Source organism: Nicotiana attenuata, unplaced genomic scaffold (genome assembly GCF_001879085.1).
Source record: "Nicotiana attenuata strain UT unplaced genomic scaffold, NIATTr2, whole genome shotgun sequence".
NCBI lineage: Eukaryota > Viridiplantae > Streptophyta > Magnoliopsida > Solanales > Solanaceae > Nicotiana > Nicotiana attenuata.
The window spans coordinates 271,823-296,814 of NW_017670618.1; the positions used below are offsets into that span (position 1 = coordinate 271,823).

The 24,992-nt window shown below is 40.4% G+C and overlaps 1 protein-coding gene across 1 annotated transcript; it reads right to left on the bottom strand.

Moving 5' to 3' along the window:
* Positions 1–793: 793 nt before the first annotated feature.
* Positions 794–18,441, bottom strand: LOC109241567. The gene is made up of 3 exons (XM_019408321.1): positions 18,415–18,441; positions 13,955–14,160; positions 794–1,382 (listed from the first exon to the last, which is right to left on the bottom strand). Exons 1-3 carry the CDS (start codon positions 18,439–18,441, stop codon positions 794–796), a joined length of 822 nt encoding a protein of 273 aa, XP_019263866.1.
* Between the last annotated feature and the right edge of the window lie 6,551 nt (positions 18,442–24,992).

Consider the following 24,992-nt stretch of genomic DNA (forward strand, 5'->3'; position numbering starts at 1 on the left):
TATGATGTGTGACATCCTCGTCGAGCTCCCCATTCCCCTGAATAACCGACCCAAGGTACTTGAAACTACCCCTCTTGGGAATGGCTTGAGAGTCAAGCCTCACGTCCACTCCCACTTTCGTCGGCTCGACGTTGAACTTGCACTCTAGGTATTCCGTCTTAGTCCTGCTCAACTTGAAACCCCTAGACTCAAGGGCCTGTCTCCAAACCTCCAGCCTCTTATTGACGCTGCCTCGTGTCTCATCAATCAGAACTATGTCATCAGCAAATAACATACACCATGGCACCTCCCTTGAATATGATGAGTTAGTGCATCTATCACCAGGGCAAATAGGAATGGGCTGAGCGCAGACCCTTGGTGCAGCCCCATAACAACTAGAAAATGCTCTGAATCGCCTCCTACTGTCCTAACCCGAGTCTTAGCTCCATCATACATGTCATTAATCACCCTAATGTAGGCAGCCGGAACCTCTTTAGCCTCCAAGAAGCTCCATAGAACCTCCCTAGGAACCTTGTCGTACGCTTTCTCCAGATCAATAAACACCATGTGGAGATCCTTCTTCCTATCCCTGTACTGTTCCACCATCCTCCTAATAAGGTGGATAGCTTCTGTGGTAGAACGCCCCGACATGAACCCGAACTGGTTGTATGAAATAGGCACCGCCCTTTGCACCCTCATTTCTACCACTCTCTCCAAACTTTCATGGTATGACTCAGTAATTTGATACCCCTATAATTGTTACAACTCTGGATATCACCTTTGTTCTTGTACAACGAACCATTGTACTCCACCTCTACTCCTCCGGCATCCTATTCGTCTCGAATATACCATTAAATAGCCCAGTAAGCCATTCCAAGCCTGCTCTACCCACATACCTCCAAAGTTCAACCGGAATTTCGTCAGGCCCGGTAGCTCTGCCCCTACTCATCTTATGCATTGCCTCCATGACCTCCTCGACCTCAATGGGCCTACAATAACTAAAGTCTTGGGGACTTCCTGCATTCCTCAATTCACCTAGAGCAATATCCTGATCCCTTACTTCATTTAGAAGTTTCTGAAAGTAGGTCTGCCACCTCCTCTTAATCTGGTCATCCCCCGTCAAAACTTTGCCGTCCTCATCTTTGATGCACCTCACTTGGTCCAGATCCTGATCCCTCCTCTCTCTCGCCTTAGCCAGCCGGAATAACTTCTTCTCCCCGCCTTTGTCCCCTTGTTCCTCATACAGACGAGCAAAAGTCGCAGTCTTAGCCTCCCAGACTGCCAGCTTCGCCTCCTTCCTTGCTACCTTATATCTCTCACTGTTTGCTCTCCTTTCCTCCTCGCCAATGCTCCCTCTAATCGCAGGTACGCCGCCTTCTTCGCTTCCACTTTGCCTTGGACAACTGCATTCCACCACCAATCATAAATATAAATTTATGAAGCTGAATATACGTAACACTGTAGTTACATTAAGGCTAACACCTAGAAAATGAGAAATCTTTGTTTCAACTTTTATTATTGTTATTATTAATTTAGTCCTTTACTTTCCTTCGCTTTTTAATGGAAGACTTAAATTTAAACAACAACTAATTTTCTATTTAAGATGAAACACAAACGCAATCCTACCTCAAGCTCCTTGATGTACTCCCTTCGGTTCATAATAAGTGATTAGTTTGCTTTTTTATTTTGGTCCAAAATAAGTTCCCATTTATATAATCAAGAAAAAATTCAATTTGTTTTTTCAAAATTACCCTTATGTATGTATCCCTAAAAAGTCATTTACTCCTCACATTTGAGAAGAGAAGTAAGTACTACTATAATTATGGTGCAACATTTAATGAAGGGTAGAATTTAGTATTTCCTTAATGGGTATGCCCAAAGCAAATTGATCACTTATTGTGGACCGGAGAAAGTATTTTTTTTAGCTCTATTCCGCTTGATTCTTCATTTTCTTTTCTAAATCTTTCTTCTAAAAAGAAGCAAAAAGTTCTCGGAATAAGGTGTACAATAAATAAAAAGAGAAAGGTGCTAAATGCTTGTCCCAGATATATATATATATATATATAACCTAAAGAATTAATTTTCAATATGTTCACTACCATTTGACCTTGATTTTTTGCCAATATCAACTGATGATAATAGAGTGACCCTACATAAAATAGTCAGAACCCGCTGGCATTAGCAAGGAGTTAGATAATAAAATAATAAAGTCAAGGCGTCAAGCAATTTCACTTCTTGATTACTCCCTAATTAATTTTCTCAAACGACAGTATTAGGGAAAACAAACCTGAACTACCTCTCTAAATAAAAATGGACATGTGATGAGTATTTTATCTTTTTATCAGAGTATAACTATAAAAAAATCTATTAAACAAATTAGAGGAGAATCAGAAAGAGATTCAGAATCTAGCAGTTTTAACTTATGAAATTGTGTATAGTCTTTTAGGCTTTTGTGAGGGATGTTTAGCCTTAAGACTGTACGAAAAGGTGAGATCCTTTTAAGGTTCCAAAGAATCAAGAAAAAACAATTTAAAACCAACTCCGACGAGTATAAGATTGCAATCAAATTTTGATTGCAATTTGCATGCATATATAAGATTCTTTTTCTAACACGTTCTGCCTTTTGGGTATATTCTACAATAAAAATGACATTGCATTTTTTATGAATAAATATGCGAATGCACAATGGTATAGGAAACTATTATCGAAGCTGCGGTGTATACAGCGCACATAGGAGAGTTGTATTTTGTTTTATAGGCTGCATAATTAAAGTTGTCTAGTTAATTGATTAACATTGCATTACACTCTAATTCTGTATTGTTTATTCAGATAATCTATTTTAGCTAGATGGTGGACTTTTGGGACTTTAGGATTATTTTAGTTTCATTTCTTTTACGTACGTGATCATTAGAATAATTATAGCAGGAAAACTTAAGATTAATCATGCTTTGTTGAGTTTGTCCTGTATGTAACATACATGCAGAAACACGCTTTGTTTGAATATTGAGTAGATGTAGTTTAAATTAAATAGATACATATTTAAGGGGACAGTTATAACAACAACTACGCTTCAGTCCGAAACAAGTTGGGGACTGCACAAAGAAAAAAACAACATAAATAGTTGCTTAATTATGTGCATAATATACAAGAAGAATCATGCTTACTTATTAAATACTAAATAAAGGAGCCTGAATCATTTTTCCAAGTTAAGGCTTCTCTGTGGATCATGCATATTTCCGCTACATATATATGTGTGTCTATGTAACGAATTAAGTCAATATCAAATATTTATCTATGTTTGATTAGAAACATAGAATGTAGCCAATAATAGATGCTAAATCAACATTAGGAAATTGCAATTATAGGAAATGAAGACGATGTTTAACAAGATTAATTTGATGATATGTATAGAACCGGCCTTACGAAAGTTTGATACTGCTTCAAGTAATTTAATATTAGTCAGATATTGTTTTGACAACTATGAAAGTGAAGAGATAAGGAGGCCACTAGATTTTGGGTTGTTAATAATTTAGAATTTTTTTTTTTTTTTTTGTAATTATTATCTCAGCAATCTTCAAGAGCAGGTTGTAATAATAATTTATGTTATCATATTACTAATAAATACTAATTATTCTCCTAATCATTTTTGTGTCCCTTGGCTCTTCAAGGTTTCTGCGACCCTTTGCTTATAATGAGCGGCCTAATTATCCTCTAATGAAATATTGAAAGCATTTTGAACTTGAGAAGATGGATAACTTTTGGAAACGTTGAAAAAGAATCATAAAAAGTACTATAAAATCAATATATTCATAGTAAATTAATTGCATGTCGGAATAAAGATAGTTAAATTAATTACCGACCACAGAAGAAACTTGAGGCATGCAAAGATATAAAGATCCTCTTTTGTTTTTCCTCAAAGAAGTTGCGGTCCTTCCTCTATTGGGTTGTTTTGCAAAATATGACGTTAAAAGCATACTATAGGCATGGATTTCCCATATACTTAAGACAAATATCAAATAAAAATATAGTGCATCAAATTGAATTAAGTTTACCTTATACCATTCAAAAAATTTGCTTATAATAATTTCAACCTAGTCTAATATTAATTTATCTCCTTTATCTAATTAATTTATATTTTTGGATACGATTTTTTCCACGATATTTAATTATTTATTTAATATTAAACTTTTTAAATCAACTTAAATTTAGTTATTAAATAACTCTTTATTTGAATTATGTAAAAAATTCTAATATTCATAATTTTAAATCAATTAAGATTTCAATAAATTATTTACTTATCTGAAGTTTGTACCATAATTATAATACCTTCCATGTTAATTTTTTAATATTTAAAATTTTAAAATCAACTAAAATTTTATTTATTAAACTTTATATCATATTTGAAGCTACACTCAATAATTATTTTGACTTGCAAACATTATCTATTATAAATGTATAGAATTTACTCAATAATTTTACAACAACATACAATCAATAATTATTTTTCTATTAATGTGTGCAAACTTGAAACAATAAGGATGAAATAATAGAAGATAAAATATATTCTAAATGAGTTATTGTTAATTATTTTTATTTTTACAAATATTCTAACAAATGACAACTCCCAATATTTTTTATACATTAGTTTATTATTGTAAATTATTCATTTTTAAAGCCTATATTTCCACTTCTTAATTTTTTTCATAGGAGCTAAAGGACAACCTCATCGTGATAAAAGTATTTCTTTTATTTGTTTGTTCGATATTAAGGCATAAAAATAACAATAATGTTCATAAGATATTTTTACAAAACTCTAAGGACTTTCGTTGGGTTGGATTTGGGAGTATGTTTTTAGAAAGTTAAACATTTTAGTTTTATTACACTACTCAAAGACATTGTTTAATAATACTTATGTAATTTTTTTAAAAGTATTTACTCCCTCTGGTTCACAATAAGTGACCAGTTTACTTTTTCATTTTGATCCAAAATAAGTGTCCAGTTATGTAATCAAGAAAAAATTCAATTTGCTTTTACTCTTTTACCCTTATGTGCATATCCCTAAAAAGTTTTCTCACTCCTCACTATAACTATGTGACTAATATTTAATAAGGATAGTTTAGTCATACTAGGTATTTTTGTATATGATTTAGCATTTTCTTAATGGGTGTGTTAAAAAGAAACTGGTCACTTATTGTGAACCGGAGGGAGTACTTATTGACATAAGAAACATGCGCAAAGTGCTTACCCTAAGACTAGTAAGTTTAATACTCCCTCCGGTCCAAAATAAGTGATTTTTTGGATGTTTTCATACAGATTAAGAAATCCACCTTTTAGCATTAATTAGCAATGGAATTGTCCATATTAACCTTTACTATATCACATAAACACTCCTAACACATATTCCAACACTATTTACTCCAAGGACAATGTAGGAAAAAAATAATTCATTCATTCTTGAAATCTGGAAAAATCACTTATTTTGGACCACAAGAAAAAGGCCAAAAAATCACTTATTTTGGACCGGAGGAAGTAATAAGAACATTAAAAGTCAAACCCATCAAGTTTAAATCTTGATCCGCATCCATATGCACAAGCATATTATTATATCAATTAGATATCCTAATCCTTGTAATTAAGCCCCTCTTCTGCCGAAAAGGGGAAAAAACACAAAACCAGAAATGGTTAGGAGATATTGTTTTGTGTTTCATGTTTAGCATATGAAGAGATAAATTACTAGTAATACTACTTTCTTGCCTGAAGCGAATTTAAGAATATTGCAACAGAGATATAGGCAATTCAAATACAATATGTAATTTAGACATAAGAAATTGCTAAACTAATTTAGTACTTAGAAAAGATTGAATAACATGTCGAAGACTTATCTCGATCTATTGAATTGATAATGTAACTTGATATCCTTCATCCCACAAATCAATATGCCGTGCAAATTACTATAAGTTGCTCATTAATTTGGAGTGGTCGAAGAGTATCCACACTTAATTTGTTTGTTTGAGTAATGATCAAAAAGTGTTAAATTGTTAGCTGCTTATGCTTATTCTCCGTATTTGAATAGGAACAGTTGCAATAAGTTATTTCAATTTGCATGTTACAATTGAAAGGCCACAACGCAACTTGTCTTATTGCTTACCCCTTTAACATGAAAATTCAATGCCAATTTTTTTTATTTTTTTTTTATTTTTTTTATTTTTTATTTTATATAATTTCTTTATCCTGTTCTCTTTCGGTGAATCAAAAAGACAAATGTGAATATTATCGAATCTAGAGGCCAACGGGCTTACGAGGAACACTTTTAGATATATTTAGGCTAGGAGTCTATAATTTTAATTCTTTTTTCCTTTTTAAGATGTATATGAGTATATATGTACCATTTTATTTTAGATCTAATCTAGGATTTATAAAATTGTTGACCCCAATGGACCCATAAGCTCATTGATCAAATTTGTGGCAAACAAATATTAAACATTAGCAATTTGTAAGAGGTAGCTATAGTGGATTCAATTGCATTTGAAAATTATGAAATGGTTATCCTTAATTTGTTCTAGCCGACTAACCATTGAGCTAAATGGAGATGTTATTGATAATTTTAAAATTGTGTTCGGTCTTCAAAAAGTAGAATAAAATATCAGTTGACCTTGGGATTTTATATTAATTTTTCACTTGGTAACTCTAGGAGGTTTCCAAAGGCTACATAACCATACTACGTACATTGAGTGTTGAGGTTTCCTTCAAGAACATTTTACTGATCAAGTAATTGATAGTGATGAATATTTTCATAATAATTATATGCACGTAGTACACATCTTTTCATATTTTTTTTAAACATTGTTTACTTTTCTCTTTTAAAAGGAAGAGGAATATGAATAATAAAAATGGAATTTATACCTAATGTATGGACTCACATCGGTGGTAGCGTGGCTATAAACTTGGGTAAACACATTCAACGTTATAGTTTTTTTCTTTTCTTATCAATCCATATATAAAGATTTTCCATGTTGACGATTTTCCTTCTGTATACGGTCAAAATCATATGCCTCCGATTCATAGGCTCGAGGGTCCATCCTAGACCCCAATCCGGGCGAGGTCGAGTTCGAGCCCGGTGGACCAGATTAGAGTTCGAAGACAGAACGCGATGCTCGAGAGATAGGAGTACGAGGAATATCAGGGCCAAGTATGCTCGACCCCGGAATAGTACCGTTATGAACTTGTAACAGAATGGGCTAGATTCCTGCCACGTCCCCAAGATCATGGCGCAAATCCCGGAATATGATTGTACGATTCCGTACTAGGCGGTTAGACAGCTGTACCAGAAATATTCCCTACTGTAAAAGAAATATTCCATATTTAGGATTTCCCTATTATATAAAAGGGAACCCAATCATTTCTAAACACACAATCACTGAGAAAAGAATATACTCTCTACTTTTTGCCTATTGTTCATCAACGTTGTCCTTTAGCTCTGTTGCTCTTGCTTTACTTTTCTTACTTTATTGCTCTTAGCCCGTCTCGAGGTCATCATCTCGAGGTCATTACTGTCAAGTAATATTGGTTGATTCACTTATCTCTTTCATTTCTACTTTATATTTCTTGATTATTAATCGGTATTGAACTAATCACATATCTTTAAAATCACAAATCAAATTTAATTATTACTCGTATTTTCGAGGTAAACAGTTTGGCGCCCACCGTGGGCTAAAGATAATAGTGATTATTTCTTTGCTGATTCTTATTACACACGTTACTTTTACACTTTTTCTTGTCAAGAATTTTTGATTTTCAGGCTGAAACATGTCTAGCTCACAAAATGCACCTATTCATGACAACGAAGGTCTCGGTAAAAACAACAATGTAGGGGTCGGTGTACCATCGGTAAACCCTTGGGAAGTGCCAAACATGGAACCAGTTGATGTTGGTTCTCACATTGTTATAAACACCAACTTAGGCACAGACCCCGAAGGGAGTGTACGCAGGTAAGCCCGACCAGGGGACCAAGGAACACCAGGAATAGGAGATGGGGGAGTCAGCCTCCAAGTGATATTCGAGTTGCTGCAGGCTCAGCAAATTGCCATCTAGCTGAACATGAAAACGATCGACATGCTGAGCCAACACCAGAAAGGTCAAATAAAAGCGGCTCGGGGACTGACCACACGATTATGAAGATGCTCGAAGAGCTCACCAAGAGGATCGAGTCCGGAGAAAAGAAAATTGAAGACAATGATAAGAAGGTGGAGACTTATAACTCCCGTGTAGACCAGATACTGGGGGCACCTCCAGTTTTGAAAGGACTAGATTCCAAAAAATTCATACAAAAACCGTACCCCCAAAGTGCGGCTCCGATGCCTCTTCCTAAAAAGTTTCGCATGCCCGATATACCCAAATATAACGGAACAACTGACCCTAACGAGCATATTACTTTATACACTTGCGGGATCAAAGGAAATGATTTGAATGACATCGAAATTGAATCAGTCTTGTTGAAAAAGTTCGGAGAAACATTGTCGAAAGGAGCCATGATTTGGTACCACAATTTACCTCCTAACTCTATTGAATCATTTGCTATGTTAGCAGACGCCTTCGTGAAGCACATGCCGGGGCCATAAAGGTGGCCACGAGGAAATCAAACGTCTTCAAAATAAAACAAAGGGATGACGAGATGTTGAGGGAGTTTGTGTCTAGGTTTGAGATGGAAAGAATGGAATTACCACCGGTCTCCGATGACTGGACAGTACAGGCCTTTATGCAAGGTTTGAACGAACGGAGCTCGATTGCCTCTCGATAGTTAAAGCAGAACTTGATCGAGTATCCAACTGTGACGTGGTCAGATGTGCACAACCGATACCAATCAAAAATCAAGGTCGAGGATGACCAGTTGGGAGCCCCCTCAGGTTCAGTTCATCCTAACAGGTTCGTGCCAAGCCCCCGAAGGATACGAATAGGGAATCAAGATCGAATAGGGAACGGTATCAACCATATGTCGATCGAAGAAACAATGGTTCAAGTCGGAACACTCCTCGGAACAATCGGAGAAACGATCGAGGTCAAAATTCTCGGGGACTCATGAGTAAAAACGGATTCGATAAGCATGCTGATCCCGCAGAAGTACCTCGATTATCAGAGTATAACTTCAGCGTAGACGCATCCGAGATTGTGTCAGCTATTGGAAGAATCAAAGACACCAAGTGGCCCAGGCCTATCCAGACCGATCCTTCTCAGAGGAACCCAAACTTGATGTGCAAGTATCATGGCACACATGGTCATAGAACAGAAGATTGCAGGCAGCTAAGGGAAGAAGTTGCTCGGTTGTTCAACGAGGGCCACCTTCGAGAATTTCTAAGTGATCGGGCTAAGAATCACTTCAAGGAGAGAGATGAAAGGGGAAATAAGCAAGAAGAACCACAACATGTAATCCACATGATCATTAGAGGAGTCAATGTACCTCAACGACATGTGTTCAAATGCACCAAGGTGTCGATCACGAGAGAGAAATGGACTCGGAGCTATGTGCCCGAGGACGTCCTATCATTCTGCGATGAAGAAGCAGAAGGCATATCTCAACCCCACAACGACGCCGTTGTAATCTCTATCCTTTTAAATAAAATTCAAGTTAAACATGTTTTAGTGGATCCAGGTAGCTCACCAAACATAATCAGATCGAGGGCCATGGAGCAACTCGGCCTAAAAGATCAGATTGTACCTGCATCCCGGGTCCTCAATGGCTTCAACATGGCAGTGAAACAACAAAAGGAGAAATTATCTTGCTAGTAAATGTTGCCAGGACCGTACAAGACACCAAGTTCCATGTCATCGAAGGTGACAAGAGGTACAACGCACTCCTCGGGAGACCATGGATACACAACATGAGGGCAGTGCCTTCAACTCTTCACCAGATGATGAAGTTCCCGACGGAGGAAGGAGTAAAAATAGTCTACGGAGAGCAACATGCTGCAAAAGAGATGTTTGCGATCGAGGAAGTGGTGCCGATACCAGAGTCCTTGACCTCGGAGAAACCGATCTCCAAAGGTAAGTAGGCGGCTAAATAGCAATCATAGCCCCCAACCTCGACGGAGTCGGAACAACAGGTAATCGAAGGTGAAGAAGAGGACTTCCTTATTCCTCGAACCTTCGTCGTTCCCGAAGAGTCCGATGCAACCAAGCCAACTGCCCGAGAGAAAAGAATACCTGGGAACGGGATTGACCCCCGAACTAAGGAAAAAACTCATTCAATTTCTTATTGATAATATAGATTATTTTGCTTGGTCCCATTTAGATATGACAGGGATTCCACCATGCATCGGCTGAGCATCGATCCTAGGTTCAAATTGGTGAAGCAAAAAAGGAGGCCTCAGTCCGAGGTAAAACACGCCTACATAAAAGACGAGGTAACCAAACTTCGTAAAATAGGATCCATTCGGGAGGCAAAATACCCCGAGTGGTTAGACAACGTAGAGTTAATTTCGAAAAAAGGAAACAAGTTTAGAATGTGTGTAGACTGTAAGGTGATCGCGGCCTACTCCGCACTACTATTTAAGTAGCAAGAGAGGGTCGGAGCAGCTTTTACCCGATTTAAGGTCGGGATCGAATCCACAAAGAGCTAGAATTTGGAATCGAGTATCTATCTAGTGTAGAATTGTGTATGTGTTCATAATTACACTTCTATTCATTTTTTGGGTTTTTGTTTACTTCTACTATTATGAAACTACAAATAGTAATTGCAATTAAATTATGCTAAGAGTTATAATGCTACGAGTTGTTCAAATAGGTTTAAAAAGCACTAGGGTAGTGACTACCGCCTAGGTGGTCAATTGACGGGTACTTGAATCTAAGGCACGTTTGACATGTTTGGGGAATATGTTATAACCGTTGCGACTTTACCCACTCTACACCTCTCAGTGGTTCGGGTGATTCTGCCCGAATTAGCTTTCTCAAGACCAATTGGGTATGCAAATTTGCACAAGCAACTAGGGTTCAATTCGGGTGTTACTCTCTCGAGGTTTAACCCTTTAATTGGGGCTATCAATCTCTTAAGTATGCCCCAATTCATTGTTGGACCAATTTCGGAGACTTAGGCTCTCTTTCCCAAGAAGAGCTCAAGTCAACTCAACAAAAACTAGTGTTTGCAACCATTAATTCAGAAATTAACCATGAAATTGGCCCAAATAACAAACACCCATAGTCAATTTAGCCCTAAATTACAAGACCCATCAATTACCCACACTAGGGTTGAGCTACAACCCTAGCTTATGGGTCTAGCTGCTCATATTCAAAGAAGAAAAACAAGAAGTAGATGAAGAAAAGCTCATAATAATTAATCACTAAGTTAAATACAAAGATTCAATGATTAGAAGTAGCTAAAATTGCCCAAAATGGCTTAGAAAGTCGAACCCACGAGTGCAACTGCTTAATTACAATATCTGATACCTTAAAAATGGAAAAAGAAGCTATTTATACTAGGCTGAAAAATCTGGATAAAAATGCCCCTGCGGGGTTAGTGCGGACCGTACAAAATGGATTGCGGTCCGCACTGGGGCTTTGGCCTTGAAAAACAGCTCTCTGAATCTTGGTATCGCGGACCGCAAAGAATGGACTGCGGCCGCGGAGGCTTCTATTGCGGTCCGCATAAAATGGACTGCGGACCGCATTGGCTTGAAAACTCCAAATTGCAACTTCTCTGATTCTTGGCTCTGCGGACCGCACTAAATCGACTACGGCCGCATTGCTTTCAGTGCGGACCGCACAAAACCTAGTGCGACCGCACTGCCTCTTAGCCTGGAAGTTAGCCTCTCTGAATCTCTTAGTGCGGACCGCACAAAGTGGTGTGCGGCCGCACTGGGCCTGTTTTGCCTCAGCTTGTCTTGTCTTGGCACTTGTGCAAGTTTCACTCCTTTTGAGCTGATCTTTGACATCTCGTCACTTTGATGATCAAACCTGCAATCAAGCACAACTTGTGAGCCGTTTGGGACTATTTTGTATGAATTTCTACTCAAAGCATAAGCAAGAAGGAGTATAAAATGCGTCAAAATCCCTAGTTATCAACTCCCCCAAACTTAAGCTTTTGCTTGTCCTCAAGCAAACAAAATAAGACTCACCCCTTAAGGGAAAAGCTAAGAAATTTTCAGCTGTCCTAAAGTAACCTCAACTAGCCTCAATTGGGACTAACAATTGCCCTCAATACACATGAATCATTAACACATTTATTCTTTTATAAAAGACCATGGATCAAGTGCGACACAAGAGCATCAAGAATTGACTCAACACATCAAAGAACTCTTTTCTATTACTTCGGTCGTTGTGGAACCCAAACTCACACATCCTCAACTCTCCCTAAGCAATCCTCACCTTTAAGATAATGGCACTCAGAACGAGGATAATGGGAATTCACTCATCTCTCTCAAGAAAAAGAGTCGCAAGTCCGGCTTTAGGTACTATATGCTTGCCCCTTATGTAAGTATCCACTAATGTAAGCTTTATTCAACTCAAGATCATATAGGACTTTTGTAGAGACATTGCGAAGGCTTTTGGTTCAGGGTAGGGAGTGTTTTGGTCTAAGTAGGTTCCATCTTCCCTTAAGCACATCTTTTTATTCATTTGGCATCCATTCACTTGACTCTTTGAGTCATTTCACTTCTTTCTGAGGGGTTAGAGAGACACATTGTCACTCTTTCTTATGCATTTCGGATCTTTTCTCCTTTTTCAACTTTCCACACCTTTCATTCTTTGCTTTTCTTTGAATCCCTTTGTATTCATTTTCACTTTGAACTTTCTTTTTGTCTATTTGCTTTTCTTTCTTTTTCATTGCCTTTCCTTTTCTTCATTTTTGTGCCTTTTTACCACTTTGTTGCAATCCTCGTCTCTCCCCCCCGAACTTATACTTTTGCCATGTGCTAAAGGAAAGATCGGGTGCCAAGAGAGGGTATCTTTTAAAATGGGTATAGGCTTGTTTCATGGTTCTTGAAGGAAAAAGGTCTAAGGCTCAAACGGGTTGACTAGGGATCTTATCATTGGTAGGTTATGGAAATATTTAAGCTATCATTTGGACCAAGGAGATCCTACAATCATGTCTCAAGTCAAAATTCTCTTAGGATTTCACCTCAACAAACATTCAGGGCAAGTTCTAGACCAATGGCTCGGGATATGGACTTGCAATACGATTACTCACCACACAAGCTATGGGATTACTAAAGACACATAGTCGGGGGCCCACAACGACCTTAAATAAGATTTAAGCTCACAATGGTCCCGAAAAGCCACTTGATGATTATCGGCCAACACAAGAGTCTCAAGGTTACGACTTTCACCATCCTAAATACAACAAATTGTCTTTGACCATAAGTTCAAAGGCAAATGTGCTAGGCCCAAGTGAAGCTTTGCTTGAGGTGCCCTTAACTATTAACTACCAAAAACAAAAAGAAAAACGGACTCAAACCCTTAAGAAGGTTGTCACGCCATCTATCATTGGAAAGAGCCACCCGGTTCACACAAAACTCCACCTTTGGAAAGAACCGTGGCATTAAGAAAACCAAAGGCTTATTGCAAATTTCAAAACAAGAAGCTACAAATCACAACTAAGAAGCTAAAAACGAAAAATTTGCGGAAAGTAAAATGAATATATACAAGAGGGGATTTGTCGAATATACAATAGATGGGATGAATATCTACAATGTAACATAACTTTATATACAGACCAAAGGTAAAATAAAAGTGCGAAATTGTTGAAAATATATACAAACAAAAGATGAAAAATCAAGAAAGCATAAAAATTGTTAAATATATATAGTCATCCAAAATGTAGGGCCTACCCCCTCAAATGAAAGCTGGCATTGTCCCCAATTCCAACTAGTCTAAATAAAGCATCAAAAAAAGAGAGGGATAAGGATATAAGGAAAGTCCCTATGGCCTGTCTGTCTGCATAGGCTCATGTGTGGTCCCTGGGTCCTCTCTATGCTCGGGAACCTCAGACTGGTTCCATGTGTCCTGCTGCTCTGCTGCCGGGACCTGGGCCTGAACCTGGACAGGCTCCTGAGATACATCCGGTGGCTGACTGGAGGAAACCTCCGTTGGGTCGGCCAACTGGATGACTGTATCATCTGCTCTGGGAATCATCCTCCTCCTCTTGGGAGGCCTCTGAGACTGCTCCGGCTGTGGAGGAACTGCTGGTGCTGGGCCCTGGAGCAATAAGTCTAAAGGCAGGTGATCTGCTTTCAGTCTGTCAACATCCGCTCTCAGCTCCTTCACGGACTCCTTGGAGGCCCGTGTCTTCCTCAGCTTCTTGTGCTCCCTAGCAAGCTCCTTGAGAGCCTTGCTGTGTGAATCAACTGCCTCAGCAAGCTTCTTTTGGTTGTCGAGGATTTTCTTCTGGTTGTCTAACATCTCCTTAAGAGCATCCTCTATGGACTNCATAACATGATTGTTCCCTCCCTTTGGGTTCACTACCGTATCACTTGGTAGAGCACCCTTAGGGCGTGTATTTAAAGATTGAGAGATTTGGCCTAGTTGCACCTCTAAATTTCTAATGGAGGTATTGTGAGAAGCCAATTGAGCATCCGAATCCGCATTCTTCTACATCATCTGTTCGAACATCATTTCAATTCTACCCATTTCATTGTTGGATGTACTAGGACCCTGTGATGGAAAAGGTGGTGGGTTGTTCGGTTGTTGGTAGATTGGGGGCCTTTGAAAGCCTTGCCCCTGATTTCCTTGGTTAATGTTCCACCCGCCTTGGTTGTTGTTATTTCCACCCCAATTGTTGTTGTTGCCCCAGTTTCCTTGATTGTTGCGGTTGTTAGTTTGATTTCCCCAATTGTTGTTCCCTTGATGCTGATTGTTCCAATTATTGTTGCCTTGTTGTTGGTTACCCCAATTGCCCTGGGATCACCATTGTTGTTATTGGTTGGGAGAATTTCCTCTTTGGCCTTGGTAATTATTCACATATTGCACCTCCTCATTTTTCTCTTCATAGCCATCATCTTGAAATCCATTACCATAATTGTCAAATTGATCCGAATTCCCTTGGTTTTGTTGACCTCTTCACCTTCTTTGGTTCACTAGCATGTTAACACCCTCCATAGCATTCAGTTGGCGTGGATTCTGAACTTGTTGCAACTGTGCCTTTGCTAATTGGTTATTGTTGTTGTAAGTTCTGCTATAGCCTGTCCATGGTCGTGTAGTTCTTTGTGCAAATGAGTAACCGTGGTGTCACCATGAGGCACATTGGCTCTACTTTGCCAAGCGGAGGATGTGTCAGCCATTTCATCAAGAATCTCACAAGCTTCATCATAAGGCAGCTTCATGAAATTACCCCCAGCCAATTGGTTCACTATGCATTGATTCGTTGTATTGACGCCCCGATAAAAGGTTTATTGTATCATTGCCTCTGTCATATCATTGTTGGGGCATTCTTTCACCATAGTTCTGTATCGCTCCCAAATCTCATGCAATGGTTCGCTAGGCTCCTACTTGAAGGCTAAGATCTCATCCCGTAGTGCTGCCATGTGCCCTGGTGAGAAAAATCTGGCAATGACTTATCTGCCAACTCATCCCAAGTTGTGATGGAATGGTTGGGGAGTCGCCCAAGCCAGTCCAATGCTTTCCCCCTAAGTGAGAAAGGGAAAAGCCTCAATCGAAGTGCATCCTCGGACACATTGGTTTGCTTGCTCCCCCAACAGGTATCCACGAACCCCTTGGGATGTTTATACGCATTATGAGTGGGAGCACCTGTGAAATACCCACGCTACTCCAATAATGTCAGCATCACATTGGTTATTTGAAAATTGCCCGCCCGAATTCGGGGCGGAACAATAGCACTCGCATAGCCTTGGTTGGGAAAAACTCTGGGAGCCACTCTTGGAGATGGCGGAGGAGGGTCTGGAATATTGTCATTTGCATTGGCCTGGCGGCCTCTACGTTGTCCTTGAGGTACAAGAGGCACCTCTTCTTCTCCAATGTCATCTACCTCCTCCCCCGCATTCACATTTCCAAGAGGGTCATTAGCATTTAAGGCCATTTTGGTACCTGAAATATTGACACATACAAATTAATAACAAGAAGGAAAGAAGAACCAAACACAAATCTAACTAAATAGATAGCCAAAACCGTTAGCTCCCCGGCAACGGCACCAAAAAGTGATCGCGGCCTACTCCGCACTACTATTTAAGTAGCGAGAGAGGGTCGGAGAAGCTTTTTCCCGATTTAGGGTCGGGATCGAATCCACAAAGAGCGAGAATTTGGAATCGAGTATCTATCTAGTGTAGAATTGTGTATATGTTCTTAATTACACTTCTATTCATTTTTGGGGTTTTTGTTTACTTCTACTATTATCAAACTACAAATGGTAATTGCAACTAAATTATGCTAAGAGTTATAATGCTACGAGTTGTTCAAATAGGTTTAAAAGGCACTAGGGTAGTGACTACCGCCTAGGTGGTCAATTGACGGGTACTTGAATCTAAGGCACGTTTGACATGTTTGGGGAATATGTTATAACCGTTGCACGAATTTACCCACTCTACAACTCTCGGTGGTTCGAGTGATTCTGCCCGAATTAGCTTTCTCAAGACCAATTGGGTATGCAAATTTGCACAAGCAACTAGGGTTCAATTCGGGTATTACTCTCTCGAGGTTTAACCCTTTAATTGGGGCTATCAATCTCTTGAGTACGCCCCAATTCATTGTTGGACCAATTTCAGAGACTTAGGCTCTCTTTCTCAAGAAGAGCTCAAGTCAACTCAACAAAAACTAGTGTTTGCAACCACTAATTCAGAAATTAACCATGAAGTTGGCCCAAATAACAAACACCCATAGTCAATTTAGCCCTAAATTACAAGACCCATCAATTACCCACACTAGGGTTGAGCCACAACCCTAGCTTATGGGTCTAGCTGATCATATTCAAAGAAGAAAAGCAAGAAATAGATGAAGAAAAGCTCATAATAATTAATCACTAAGTTAAATACAAAGATTCAATGATTAAAAGTAGCTAAAATTGCCCAAAATGGCTTAGAAAGTCAAACCCACGAGTGCAGCTGCTTAATTACAATATCTGATACCCTAAAAATGAAAAAAGAAGCTATTTATACTAGGCTGAAAAATCTGGACAAAAATGCCCCTGCGGGGTTAGTGCGGACCACAAAAAATGGATCGCGGTCCGCACTGGGGCTTTGGCCTTGAAAACTAGCTCTCTGAATCTTGGCATCGCGGACCGCAAAGAATGGACTGCGGCCGCGGAGGCTTCTAGTGCGGTCCGCATAAAATGGACTGCGGACCGCATTGGCTTGAAAACTCCAAATTGCAACTTCTCTGATTCTTGGCTCTGCGGACCGCACTAAATCGACTGCGGCCGCATTGCCTTCAGTGCGGACCGCACAAAACCTAGTGCGACCGCACTGCCTTTTAGCCTGGAAGTCAGCCTCTCTGAATCTCTTAGTGCGGACCGCACAAAGTGGTGTGCAGCCGCACTGGGCCTGTTTTGCCTGAGCTTGTCTTGTCTTTGGCACTTGTGCAAGTTTCACTCCTTTTGAGCTGATCTTTGACATTTCGTCACTTTGATGATCAAACCTGCAATCAAGCACAACTTGTGAGCCGTTTGGGACTATTTTGTATGAATTTCTACTCAAAGCATAAGAAGGAGTATAAAATGCGTCAAAATCCCTAGTTATCATAAGGACTTGAATAAGGCATGTTCGAAGGATTCTTTTCCATTGCCAAACATCGATCGTGTGATCGACGCCACGGCTGGCCACGAGATCCTAACTTTTCTCGATGCGTATTCCGGGTACAATCAAATTCAGTTGAACCCGGAAGACCAGGAAAAGACTTTATTTATTTCTAAATTTTGAACTTATTGTTACGACATAATGCCCTTCGGGCTTAAAAAATGCAGGAGCTAAGTACCAATGCCTAGTTAACAAAATGTTCGAAGAAGAAATAGGTAAAACAATGGAAGCCTATATTGATGATATGTTTGTTAAGTCCCTGCACGCAGAGGACCATTTAATTCATTTGCAGGAAACATTCGAAATTTTGAGGCAATACAACACGAAGCTTAACCCGTAGAAATGTGCCTTCGGAGTTGGCTCGGGTAAGTCCCTCAGCTTCATGGTGTCAAATCGGGGTATCGAAATCAATGCCGATGAGATCAAGGCTATCAAAGATATCACGATCGTGGATAGTGTGAAGGTCGTGCAAAGGCTAACAGGGCGAATAACTACTTTGGGTCGATTCATTTCGAGGTCGTTGGATCGGAGTTACCGGTTCTTCTCCTTGCTAAAAAAGAAAAAGGATTTCGCGTGGACCCCAGAATGTCAGCAAGAATTAAAGCGATATCTGTTGAGCCCGCCTTTGCTTCATACCCCGAAGGTAGATGAAGAAATGAGAAGCAACACTTGTTCGAATGGCCACGCAAAAGCAAAGGATCGAAGATACTGCAATAGAAGGACTAACTTCCGACATTTCGGAGTCGGGGACTTAGTTCTACTAAAGGTCACACTCAATACTCGAGACCTGAACGAAGGAAAACTGGGCCCGAACTGGGAAGGACCGCACTGAGTCCTCGAAATTGTTGGTAAAGGATCTTACAAACTCAGCACGATGGAAGGTGAACAACTGCCGAACAATTGGAACATATCATTAAGCGATACTAATACTAAGGTATGACTTTATCCTTTTTCCACTTGAGTTTAAAACTAACTATTATAGATTTTCGATCGAAGCTCTCGAAGGTACGCGATCTCAAAGACACCTTTTTTACGCGAAGGCCTTAGGTTTTAAAGCATGAGTTGTACTCTTTTTCCCTTAGATCAGATTTTGTCCCAAATGGGTTTTACCGACAAGGTTTTTAATGAGGCAACAATTACGTGCTCCCTAAGAGAACTCAATGGTATCCAAGGCTTCTTTTTAGTCAACCTCGAATACTGGGGGACATCACCCTCGGAGGTTATATTTTCAAGGAAAATACTTCATGCCTAAGAGGGCCTCGATAGGAAAATTTTGTAATGGGCCAAATGGTCAGATGAACCGTGTCCATATAGAATAGTCGAGCCCTGACGGTGAAACATGAACGCATGTATCAATTATTTAGAGAAGCATTCTGTTTATATCAAAAAAACACTTTGTGTCTCAAAGAAAGTCTACTATCATACGAGCTCTACATTTATAATCCTACGGGATACGGCTCAAGGGCCAAAGCAGGAATATGACCCCGAGACACTTGGGGACTATTATCGACAGTCAACATATCCGAGCCATCAAAAACTCGGGCTCATAAGACCTCAAAGAGGCATCCCCTCGAAACAAAGGCCAAGGCCAATATACTCGGGGACTAACCTTTCGAACAAGTTCGAAAGGTTATCAGGGAACAAGTCCAAGAGGCATACCAGAAGGCTACAACCATATTAAAGGCTATGGCCGAAATAATGTGGCTCTGAGACGTCCGACTTCCGCTATAAATTAAAGGCCTTCAAACACTTTGTAAAAACCGGTTAAATCAGGCTACCCTCAGCAAAAGCAAAATATATAGGGCTTCGATAAATTCAGCCCTCGAATAATCTAAAGGCTTCGATAATTTCAGTCTTCGGAAAAACCTCAAGAGGTATTCAATTTTCGTCACACAAACAAGTTACTAATAAGGTTCTGATACGTCGAACCCTCGAAAAAACCCAACAAACACATGCCAAGGCATACAAAATTTTCACTAAGTATTTTAGCCGAAAATGTGGAAAAATCATATAGCCATTCTAGAGGCCGAATTGGCCCAACTTAAGGAGCCTAAGGGCCAACCTAAAAGAGCCTAAGAGCCAATCTAAAGGAGCCTAATGGCCGAAATACATATAGTTCGAGACCCTGCACTCAACTCGGACTCAAGAGTCCCGGCATCTCGAGCTCACATCGAAAAAAACCTAAGGGTTTGTCATATCCCAAGTGCAAATCAATTCTCGGACCGATCATTCAAGTTATACAATCAAAGTATTCCATAAACAAAGACAAAATGAAATCCAGCACAAGTCGAAAATACGATAAAAAGTTCCTCTTGTATTTCCAAAAGGTGATTACAAAAGATATCTACACAAGGGATACTTGCACAAATAATGCGAATAAGGAAACCTAAATCTACTTCGGGGCCATATCTTCGGCAGCTGCGTCTTCAGGAGCAGTATCTTCGTGGGCCTCACCCTCGGTGACTCCATCTTTGTCTCCTCCACTGTCGGAGCCACTGGCTGAATCATCCTCATCAGAAAGAAAAGCAGCAACCTCTTCTTCTAAGGTCTTCTCCTTTTTAATATTGGCTGATAGATCGAAGCCACGAGCGTGTACCTCCTCCAGGGTTTCCCTCCGGGACTTTCCCCTAGTGTGGTCGAGTGCACATGATAACTTAACTTTGGCCATAGTGGAGATCTCCTTGGCCCGGGAATTAGCTGCTTCAGCATCGGCTCGGTACGAGGACATAATTGCCTCAACATCAGATTTGGCCTTAGCCAGCTCAGCCGTAAATTTAGCCTTGAGCCCCTCGATTTCGCGGCCTCGAGCCAGGCCCTCCTCCTTCACGCTTTGGAACTGACGTTCGAGTGAAGCCAGCTGCTCCCGAAAAGTTTCTTTCTCAGAGGCAGGATCTTCCATGCCTTGCCTCCAGCCTAAGGTTTCGGCCTCCTTCATCTTGAGCTCCTCTCGAAGCCGCTCCACCAGTGCGCCCTTTCGTTGAAACTGTAAAATAAAGGTCCATGACAAAAATTCAGAGGGAATATTACCTCTTTGGTAAGCTCGGATCGCTGTTGACAAGCCTTTGCCAATTCGGCTCGAAGATCACTGATTTCCTCCTCCTTCTTGACATAGAGGGTTTTAAGACTGTCCATCTCTTCCGAGATCTTCTTAAGCTCAGCCTCACATCGAGCAAGATTAGCCCGAGACTTGGAAAATTCCCTTTATGGAGCACCACAGCCTTCATAAAAAGGGGGAAAGTTAGATTCAGAACAACAAAAGCAAAACATAGGCGTAATTCTAAAGGACAGAAAACTCACTTGTTTGAAGAGTCGACGTACCTCTTCAAAGATGAAAGAAGCATCTGGGTTGGGGCCATCTTCAATCCCTGCTAGGCATTCTCGAAAGATGTCATGCCCTTCGTGGCTCGCCCCACTTCAGAAAATCTCATGTTCTGAGCATCTCGAATTTACCCCTCGGAGAACTCGGGACCAGGCGGTAAGTCATCCACATTGATTACCCCAAGCGATCCACTCGGGACATTCTCTTTTATTTGAAGGGGCTCGGGATCGAGCCCCTCAGCCTCGCCCTCCAAATGGACTCCTAGTCAAGGTGCCTTTTTTCTACCCGATGGCTCGGGGACTTTGTTTGAACTCCCCTCGGAGATCTCTTCGGCTCTGGAATGAACCACATCAACCATCACCGGTTCGACAGACTTCGAAGCACCGGTGTTTTCTCTTTTACGAGCTACCAACAGGTAGTCGTCATCTTCTTCTTCCTCCTGATCCCGAAGGCATTGGGCCGTTTCCGGAGATAAGGCCACCGTATCAGCCTTGGATTTTTTAGCTACGCTTTTCTTGGGCTTCGAAGGATTTGCGGGTGACTCCTTTTTGTTTTCTTTTCTTTTGAAGGCTTCGGGATCTCTTCTTCACCAGCTGGGGCCGGCCGCATAGCAATAACGTCTCCGAGTCCTGCACAAAACCAATGTATGTATTCTGCTAAAGAAGTACAAGTAAACAAACAAGAGAACTGACCATGATTATTGACCTCCCATTGGCCCTTGGCCAAATCTCGCCAGCAACGCCCCGAATTCGAGGAAGTAGAAGCCAGTTTTTGGACCCAGCCTTCAAGGTCCGGGACCGTACCAAGGAACCAAGCAGTAGCTGCGCCATCGGAAAGGGGTTAGACCAAGGGAAAAGATAAAGCCCAGAAAAAGAAAAGAAGGCAGGGTATAAAGTTACCATGCACTTACGTTTCATGTTCCATTCCTCGGGGAATGGCATCCAATCAGCAGGAATCAGGTCGGAGGTCCTGACTCGAACAAACCGGCTCATCCACCCTCGGTCTTTGTCCTCATCGATACTGGAGAAGAGAGATTTCAAGGATCACCGTTGCAGTTTTATCAAGCCACCTCGGTAAAGTCAAGGACTGTACAGCCTGATCAGATGGTCGAGGGTGAAAGGCATCCCCTCGACCTAACTCGAAAAGAATCTGATCAAATGAACTATTCGCCAAAATGAAGGGTAGATCTGGCGAAGCGTCACCTGGTATCATCGGCAAAAGTCAAGAATGACCGGATCTATGGGACCCTGAGCTGGAATTGCGGGGCCCATCGTGAATGGATAGGTATACACACTTAAGTACTCCGCTTTATATGTAGTGATGTCCTCCTCGGGGGAAGGGATCACTATGTCTTTCTTCTCCCACTTGCAGTCATTCTTTACTTGCTGGAGCTCGTCCTCGGTTATCAAACAGACGTATCGAGACATGGGCTCGCATCGGCCTAGTGTTGGTTTCTCGATCTTGAAATCGGATGTTATTTCACATGGCAGGGGAATGCACTCCTCAATACGAGGGGGAACTACCACTTTACTCTTGGTCGATTGATAAGATGAAGAAGATTTTTCTTTTTGCGGAACTGATTTAGATGTCTTAGACATTATAATGCAGAAATTCAAGAAAATGGAGAATGTTGATAATGAAATAAGAGCTAATAGAAGAGAAGAGAGAATTCATAGAAGTTGAAAGTGCTAATATGAGAATAAAGTTTGTAAGATTGTGAAGTTGATCTATTTATAGAGGTCATTTAAGCGTACCGAGGAAGCCAAAAAGCTGACCATCAGTCGCCTCCAATTAATGACTTTGGGAACCGCACGAAAAGCAACCTTTCAGTTACTTCGGCCGCTGACGTCACGAGATTGACATCAGGATCAACGCGTCGAAGGTTAACTTGTTTCTTGTCAACTTATTTCGAAATTCGAGCAAGTGCTCACTCGACTACTAAGCCCAAGGACTACTCGGGTTTGAGAAAATTCTCTCTCGGGATTATCTACAAAGCCTAACGGCTAACTTTATTTCAAATTCGAGACCTTGCTCTCACTAAACTAGAACTCAGGTGTCCCGATGTCCCGAGCTCGCATCAGATCAATTTAAGCTTAGCTCGAGGATTAACAAAAACCTTAAGGGGTATTATGTTGATCGATTGAAAACCTAAGGGTTTATTATGTTCTGAGTCCGGTATTCGGACTAATCACTAAAGTTATACAATCAATATTTTTCACAAATAAAGACGGATTGGAATTCAACACGAGCCAAAAATGAGACAAAGAGATCCTTTTACATTTTCAAGAGATGGTTACAAAATATATTTAGAACATCCGCGAAGGGTCCTTACATAGGAACAAAGAAGTAAAGGACAAAAGCCAAGAACCTAATCTACTTTTAGGGCCACGACCTCGAGAGCGGCATCTCCGAAAACTTCCTTCCCAGGAACCCCATTTTGATCTTTGAAAATGTCTGTGTGCTTGAAGAAATCTAGGGCAGAAAACCCTCGATAAATGTAACTATATTTCCAGCAACGGGGATCGAGCATTCTGGTGAAATTTTGGGCCACAATCCGTTAAAAAAGAGAGGCAAAATAAAAAGACCATAAGGGAAGACAAGAAGATGTAGCTTCACCTTCTATCGTAAGAAAAACCAAAAAAGGTTGCAAGATGCACGAGCAACTATCCAAGAATATTCATCCTTGGGACGTTGTACCAGTGTAAGATGCTAAAGCTAATAGATGATAGTGCCACCTCACTCCATGGAAAGCAAAAGGAATGAAGTGCCACACCAGGTTGAAGTTAAGAGAGATAAGAGGCAGGGTTAAGTTCGCATATTTTCTGACGCGGGAAGGATTCTCTGCCCTTCTCTCGTTGTTTTGAATCGAAGCTTTGAAAAGGAGAGCCTTGGTGTAACTGGTAAAGTTGCTGCCATGCGACCAGGAGGACACAGGTTCGAAACATGGAAACATATGATTAGAGAAAGGAATAACAAAGGGAAAGAATCAGAGTAAATGAAGATGAAATGCGTACGGTTCTTTGTTCAACGGAATAGCTCATATTTATAGGAAGGCGACGACGGTTCGGCGGCGCTAGTGGCCGACCAGTGCTGGCGCGCATTTGATGTTTTAGGGAAGCTTGCTGATATGACATTTTCGAGCACTTCAAAGCGCCTACGTCATGGACGTGACGTCATCATGAGAGGCTCGGGAAAATCTAGGTTCAATTCGTTTCTTATCATCTTACTCTAAGAAATGCGGGGACTATCTGTATACGGTCAAAATCATATGCCTCCGATTTATAGGCTCGAGGGTCCATCCTAGGCCCCAATCCAGGCGAGGTCGAGTTCGAGCTCGATGGACTAGATTAGAGTTCGAAGACAGAACGCGATGCTCGAGAGATAGGAGTACGAGGAATATCGAGGCCAAGTATGCTCGACCCCGGAATAGTACCGTTATGAACTTGTAACAAAATGGGCTAGATTCCTGCCACGTCCCCAAGATCATGGCGCAAATCCCGGAATATGATTGTACGATTCCGTACTAGGCTGTTAGACAGCTGTATCAGGAATATTCCCTACTGTAAATAGAAATATTCCATATTTAGGATTCCCCTATATATATAGAGGAACCCCAATCATTTGTAAACACACACAGTCACTGAGAAAAGAATATACTCTCTACTTTTTGCCTATTGTTCATTAGCATTGTCCTTTAGCTGTGTTGCTCTTTCTTTACTTTTCTTACTTTATTGCTCTAAGCCCGTCTCGAGGTCATCATCTCGAGGTCATTACTGTCAAGTAACAATTGTTTGATTCACTTATCTCTTTCATTTATACTTCATATTTCTTGATTATTAATCGGTATTGAACTAAATCACATATCTTTAAAACCACAAATTAAATTTAATTGTTACTGGTATTTTTGAGGTAAACACCTTCTTTTTCCATATTCCATATAGTGAAAAATTCATGTTGAATATGAAAGT